Source organism: Apium graveolens, chromosome 5 (genome assembly GCF_009905375.1).
Source record: "Apium graveolens cultivar Ventura chromosome 5, ASM990537v1, whole genome shotgun sequence".
NCBI lineage: Eukaryota > Viridiplantae > Streptophyta > Magnoliopsida > Apiales > Apiaceae > Apium > Apium graveolens.
In genome coordinates this window covers 301,874,473-301,882,597 of record NC_133651.1, presented here as the reverse complement: position 1 = coordinate 301,882,597, position 8,125 = coordinate 301,874,473, and the positions used below count along the sequence as shown (strand labels likewise).

The 8,125-nt window shown below is 35.9% G+C and overlaps 1 protein-coding gene across 1 annotated transcript; it reads left to right on the top strand.

Moving 5' to 3' along the window:
- The first annotated feature begins 4,788 nt into the window (after window positions 1-4,788).
- On the top strand, window positions 4,789-5,334 carry LOC141661114 (uncharacterized). The gene has a single exon (XM_074468096.1). It carries the CDS (start codon window positions 4,789-4,791, stop codon window positions 5,332-5,334), a length of 546 nt encoding a protein of 181 aa, XP_074324197.1.
- Window positions 5,335-8,125: the final 2,791 nt, after the last annotated feature.

The following is an 8,125-nucleotide window of genomic DNA, read 5'->3' as shown; positions in this document are numbered from 1 at the left end:
ATATAAGGCTAAAGGGATTATATTACATCTCTTTTATATATAATAGGAGAACAAGGGTATAATTTCATGAGATTAAAAAGTCTCATTGAAAAGACTAAATTATCCCTGTATTTAATATTCATATAAAAAATGTGGTTTGTGGGAATCGAACTCATGTTATTTCATTCAACTATACAGCCTCTTACCACTACACCATATTGTCACATGTATTTTTTATCATACACATAATATGTAAGTGTGCTAAATGAATATTTTATTTAACTTTAAATATACTTATTTCAATTCCGCAAAAAAAGGATAGTTAGTTGAATATTTGTACAGTTAATTTTAAAGAATTGAATTCCAGATATAAAATTAGGCATAGTACATAAATGGATTATTATCTTATTTATTAATCATTTTTTAGTTTGAAAATATATCTCATATACTTTTAACATATTTTTATTATCAAAAGTAATTAAAATGTACATATATAATTTTTTTAAAAATATTGAAAATAGAATCGCTTATATATAAATAATCTATATTGGTATTACATATTTAGATAATTTCGAATTATAATGAGTCAATGCATTTTGGAACTTGGCCCATTATTCAAAAAATACTCGAAATTTGACTACATGACCCGGCCGGAAAACATCGTCACATTTTACGTTTAGTAAATTTAAATTACAAGCTCAGCGAGAATATCTTACCAATAATGTAAAATTTTTTAATATCTTATGTTAATATAAATTAATGTGTTTGAGGTCTTTATACGATCAAGTTAAGTGATTATTTATATTAAAATTACTAACTTCACTGGTAACGTATTATTATTTTTGGGATTTGTCCCAATTTTAAGAATATTTGAAATTTGAAATGAGATCTCACTAGATTTGTTGAAACTACGATGATATATTAAATCGATTTATTTTTCATTTTTCACTTTAAAAAAACTATCTTTTAAAAAAGAATTCTTTTAGATCAGCAATATTCATTGATCAAGATAATATTGTACAAATATTTTGAATTATTTTAATATTTTGAATTATTCAAATAAAAGTTATATCTATACTATATTGTAGCATTTGATTCAATGCATTTTATATTACTTAAGGAAAAACATATATTGTTCAATAATTTGAAGGAATTAACCAGTTCAACTGATATTTATAAAACTTTATCGAACTGAAATTTTTTAATTTTAGAAGAATGGTATAAATGTTATCAAATTATTATATGAAAAATTATTAGAGTCGTAATGAAAGAAACTTAAAAATGGTTTAAATAACGATATAAATACAATTTTTCTTTCGAATTCTTGAAAAAAATCATGAATATCAATAATAAGTCTTAAAAATATATAATTCATTTTTATGTTACAACCATGATTGATACCCAATTGCGTAAAAAATAGATATGGATTGTTTGTTAGTGATAATGTGAATACCTTATATAAATTATAGCAATTTATTTATTACATAATTTTAATTTTTGAATAATTATAAATGCATGTTATTTAAGTGATCAATTATCTCACTAGATGTTAATAATGATTATACATGTACATAAATTAGATATTTAGCATATAAATAATTGAAACCATCATAATTTACTAAGAGATGTAACATACAATAATTTACATGCTAACACACACATACATATAACTTAATCTTACTTTGTTAACAGCAGTGTAAATAAAAAAACTAACATTTTCCCATACATACAAACGTTGAAGTTCAAAAACTAATATTTTTCATTAAAATCAACTTTAATATTAACAATAATGTAAATTTTACATTATTGTATATTATGATTGAAAGTCATTCTGACTTCAGTTATGCATTTTTTATCTTTTAAATTTGAGTAAGTTAATTGTAAGTTAGTAGGGAACTCAGTAATAATATAGAGCAGTACATATAGTTTATTTAAATAAAATTCAAGATTTTGGTCAACTATGTATTCAACATATATGTTAATTTGTAGTTTTTTATTTGTAAACATACTAACAGCATTCTACAGATTAAGTTTAATCGTTTCATTTTAAACGTACATTTACTACCATGTTTATATTCATTCATTAAAGATAAAATAACGGGTAAGAAAAATATAATATAATAATAGTTGAGGAGATATTCACTCCTAAAGTGAGTAAGCATTCGAAACTTATAATGTTATAGAGGGGACATGGAGCTTGTTGGAGAAATTTTATCTCCATTTCTTCAAAATTTGACTCAAGAGCCTATATAAAGATATTGTTGGAGTTGCTCTACAAACATTATAATTGCATGATGCATAAAAAAACTCTAGAAAATGACTTGTGCCTCGCACGGGTTATTATGCTAGTTGTACATTATTCATGAAAGGTTTAATTGATCACCGATTTAATTATTATTACTTGGGTAACAATGATGTATTACTAGATGCCGCTCATTATTTATGATTTTAAATTAGATTTAAAATTATTGCCAATGTAATAATAACCTAAAGGGTCGCACAAAGAATGATTGGAGGATTATTTAATTTAAATTCGGATTAAATTAAATGTAAGTAATTCAAATTATTTGTTAATAATTAAGTGTGACTTAATTAATTAAATAAATAGGAAATTCGAATTTAATATTAAATTCAAAATTAAGTTATTAGATGATTATGTGAGACTTAATAATATAATAATTAAAATTTCGAATTTAATAATAATAACTCTAAAATTAAGTTTAGGGTTGGAGGCCCATTAGCACTTGCCTATATAATATCTTTTTCTAATAGAATTAGGTATTAAATATATGATCCTATTGGGGCCTTCCTCTAATACCTTAAGGTTTTAGATGAGCTGGTTACTCAACATGGTATCAGAGCTTAGGCTGGCGGGAGAACTAAGGTTCGATTCCCAGCCACCCTCAATATTCTCACAATTTATTGTGGACATTAAAGGCAATTAATACCCCAAAGATGGGTGCCGGTGTTCCACTCTTCGACCCATAAATGGGCTTTCGAGTGAGGGGGAGTGTTAAATATATGATCCTATTGGGGTCTTCCTCTAATACCTTAACGTTTTAGATGAGCTGGTTACTCAACATTAGGGTTACACGTTTTATTTGATAAAACATAAACCCTAGCAGCTTGAAGAGAGATCAAAAGAGCAAGAAGGCGGCCTCAAGAACGTGCTAGTACACACCCATCCTCGGGGCGATCATTCATGTGGATACCTTCAAGGCGTAGATCGTTCCAGCGACGGGCTACGTGGTGATCATTCAAGACCTCCATCTTTCCATTAACGTAAAGCTTCTTAAGGTAAACATACTGAACTACAAATTAAATATTGTTTTTCGCATGGATCCAGCGGAGAGTTTCGATTTTTAAGATTTAAATTTACATTTTTCGTTGCATTTATGTGCTAAAAACCATTCATCAAGTGCTCTATATCGACCCCAGATCCCTCGTTGATCTGCCTACCAGCAACTCTTGCTCTCCTGTCGAGAAGACCGAAGAAATTGAAGTGATTGAAGGAAACTCTGAGAAAACTACAAGGATCGGCAAAAATCTCCCTGAGCCATTAAAGAAAGATATCACGTGCCTTATTCGTGAGTTCGCTGATATCTTCGCCTGGGATCCCAAAGACATGCCGTGAATCCCCGAGGTAATTGCACGACACTCCCTTCTCATCAACAAAGACATCACTCCGGTACGACAGAAACGTCGAATATTCTATGATGAAAAGAAGGCAGCTATTGATCAAGAGATCGATCGACTCCTCGAAGCTAAATTCTTCGAGCTCGTCCAGTTCCCTACATGGATCTCCAATGTCGTTTTAGTTAAGAAAAACAATGGGAAGTGGCGAATGTGCGTCGACTACTCGGATGTCAATAGAGCTTGTCCCAAAGATTTTTACCCACTCCCAAACATCGATCAGCTGATCGACGCCACAGCAGGAAACGAGCTCCTTTCCTTATGGATTCATTTTCGGGATACAACCAGATAAAAATGGATTCTCATGATTAGGAGCAAACAACATTTATTACTCATAGGGGAGTCTTCGGATATCGAGTTATGCCATTCGGCCTGATTAATTCCGGTGCGACTTTTCAACAGATGATGGATACGATCTTTGGATCGTAAATTGGGAGGAATATGCTAATATCTAAGCTCGCCGTTAATCACTCTCTCGACCTCCGTGAGACCTTCAAGAATGCTTGAAGCCACAACTTGCGTCTTAATCCTAGCAAATGCTCCTTTGGACTTACCTCTGGCAAGTTTCTGGGAATTTTGGTTACACAGAGAGGGATCGAGGCCGACCCCGCATAGACAAAGGTAATTCTAGAAATGGAGGATCCAAAATTCATCAAAGATCTGCAAAAGCTAACAGGGTGCATATCAGCTCTTCGGAGATTTATTCCCCAGTCATCCAAAAGTTGCCTCCCATTATTTGTCGTCATAAAAAAGGCCTCAAGATCGACATCCTTCGAATGGAACAATAAGTGAAAATCCAGTTTCACAGAGCTCAAGGCATTTTTGATAAATCCTCCCATCCTCACTCGGCCTGTCACAGGAGAGGCTTTGTGTGTCTACCTATCGACCTCCGACGATACAGTTACAGCCGTCCTCGTTCGGTTCGACGAAGGAAATGAAGTTCCAGTGTACTATATTATTCACTCGTTGCGAGATGCTGAGACTCGATACCCACAGGTTGAAAAACTCGTATACGCCCTGATCATCGCCAGCAGGAAGCTTCGACATTACTTCCAAGAAAGAGAAATCCACATGTTGACAAATTAACCTCTCAAAAGAATATTGCACAAGCCTGACATGACAGGAAGGCTCGCGGCATGGACCATTGAATTAATCCAGTTTTATATCGAGTACAAGCCTCGAACCGCCATAAAGGCTCAAGTCCTCTCAGATTTTGTGGCAGAGTGCCAATTCAGGGCCAAACATTCAAATCCCGATAAGGATCAACTACGACCATGGTTACTATTTATCGATGGATCCTCAACCACCAGTTCAGGGGGAACAGGAATAATTCTTATTAATCCAGAAGGATTCAAGATCCAGCAAGCCCTCAAGTTCGAATTCCTAGCAACAAACAATGTAGCCGAATACGAGGCATTAATCACAGGGTTAAAGCTGGCAGCAAGTCTCGAGGTCCACATTATCAATATATTTGGCGACTCTCAGCTGGTGGCCAAACAGATAAGTGGAGAATTTAAAACTCACAATGAGAACATGACCAAGTACCTTTCAATCACACAAGAGCTCCTCAAAAAATTCTCTTCATGGAAACTCTCGAATGTCGATAGGACGAAAAATCAGTGGGCAGATTCCCTCGTCAAGTTAGCTTCGTCTAATTTGTAAATCAATCTCGACCCAATATATGTTGACACCCTGACAGCCCCAGCCATCGATGCACCAGCAGTCAACCACATTCAGAATAATCCTGACTGGAGAAAGCCCTTTCTCAAATATATCCTTGAAAATAAGCTCCCCACAGAGAAAAATGAAGCCCGTTCGGTCATGTTTAAAGCAAGAAACTACTGCACGATAGGCTCGGTGTTGTATCGACGCGCCTTAACTGAACCGCTGCTCCGATGTCTAAGCCCCGAGAAAGCCGATCAGGCAATCCTCGAGGTTCATACAGGAATATGTGGAGAACACCTCGGGGGAAATAACTTAGCTCTTAAAATCATTAGGCAGGGACTGTACTGGCCCACACTCCGGAAAGATTGTGAAGATTACGTTCGAAAATGTCAGGCATGCCAACGTCATGGAAACGTGAGTCATCAACCCACGACAGAGCTCAACTCGATCATTGCCCCCGTCCTTTCTATCAATAGGGGATAGACATCGTGGGACCTTTTCCAAAATTCAAAAACCAGTGCCAATATATCGTGGTCGCAGTGGATTATGCAACGAAATGGGTCGAGGAAAAACCCCTTTCCAAGATCAGAGAGAAAGAAATTGTTGAGTTTTTCATGGAATATGTGGTATTTCAATTTGGAATCCCAATAATTTTAGTCTCAAACAATGGAACGCAATTTGTGGGGGCACAATTTGAGAATGCTTTAGACGATTTAAAAATCCAGCATATCAAGGCCTCAGTTGCGTATCCACAGGCCAATGGCCTTGCAGAAATGACGAATAGAACCATCCTACAAGGATTAAAGAAAAGAATTGAAGAAATTCCACACTGCTGGGTTGATGAGCTCCCAAACTTGTTGTGGTCCTACAGGACAACTTCCCGAAGCGTAACAGGTGAAACACCTTTCCACCTCGCGTATGGCATCGATGTTGTTTTGCCCGTCGAGATAAGCCTAATTTCCCCAAGGGTAGAGGTCTTCAACCCTTCCCTCACGCTCGAGGGCTTGCGTTTTCACAATGACTTGCTTGAAGAAATAAGAGAGGAATCTTGACTCCGCATGATCGCGCAGCAGGAAAAGACTACAAAATACTTCAACAAAAAAGTCAAAAACAAGCGCTTCAAGGTTGGAGACCTTGTCCTTCGAGATTCTGCAGCATCGCAGCCCTCCGTTTCAGGAAAACTTAAGCCAACGTGGGAAGGCCCTTACCAAGTGTCGAAGGTTGCCAGCGCGGGAACCTATGAGCTCTCACACCTCGATAGTCAACCAATTAAGAACGCGTGGAACTATATTCACCACAAGAAATTTTATCAGTGACTAGCTTTTATGTGTAATGTTTGAAACCTTAAGGCCACAACGGTCATATCAAAAACCAACCCTCGATGCAATGAGGGTCATTATGAGATCCCCATCGAGGGACGTTTTATTTATGATAATGAAAGCTTCTAAGTTATTTTACGAAGCATCATGCTTCATTATTCGCCTATTATATCCTGTTAAAAAATAACTTACAAAGAAATGATCCAGATTACGAACAATAAATGGTTCTTCCATATGCAAGTTACTTGTACATTCTAATTAAACATTGCATGAACAAACTCAAGGACGGATGAGGTTGTAATGAACTCCAAAAAGCACCAAGTAATTGAAAAGTTTCACGTTTATATTCCTGTCACAGCAAAAGCAGGAATCAACATAAAGTTCTCGGGATATTACCTATAGAAAAAATGTCAACTTGTAAGTGGAACAAACCAACTCCTTAGGGAATTGACCCAACCTTCTCGCACAGTAGATTGCAAAATATTTAAACGAACAAGGTTATAACTAAATAAGTCAACTGAAAATCAGTGAGATTAAAACAAACATCCTGAATGTCTAAGGCCGAAAGACCTCCAAAAACACGTCACACAGAATATCATCAAAACATAAAAACCAAAGTATCATCAAGGGACATTAAAATTCAAAGGATAGTAGCAGAAATTTTAGACTTGTACATCAATCACGGGGCATTCCCCGCCTTCAAGGATTCTCTGCTGGATCACTGGGTTGAGAGGCCGTATACACCGACCTCAGCCCTTGAAACCCATTCAAATAACTCGTCGCACATTTCTCCATATTATTCAGATAATCGATAGTAAGCTGATTAACTCTCCCACAAGGATTCACAAACTCTAAATCAGGACCCCCGACATATAGCCACTTAGAGTGATACCCAGAATTGGAAGATCGCACACTAATAATCTTAACCCTCTTATAAGGACAATCAAAATAAACTTGTCCGTCGTGATAGCAAACCGCGTATATCGAGAAAAATAGCTTAAACGACGACACCACATCCTTATCACAACATAGAGCAACAAATCCGCTGAGTTGACCAACAGAGTTGGGCGTTAATTGACTAATTCCACAACCAATGGCCTTGAACATCGCCAGGAAGAAGGGATACATAGGCAACCGGAGCCCGAAGTGGAACAGAATCATCGGTATCTCATGCATCCCAAATTCCGGCATCATCCACACTCGCTCATCGGCCGTTGGCACCCTGTTAGGTCACACATACACTGTAGAGGGGTGAATACAGTGTATAGTACACTCAAATCGAACTTAAAGAACTTGAGTAACAGAAAACAATCTTTATTGAAACAATAAACTCTGTTACAATATGGAACTGTTACCTCTCAGTGATGAACAAATATCACGAGAGCTGCTAGGGTTATTAAGAATAATAACTTCGATAATGATAACACTTATAGTGTAAACCCTATGCCTGTATTTATATACTACACAGT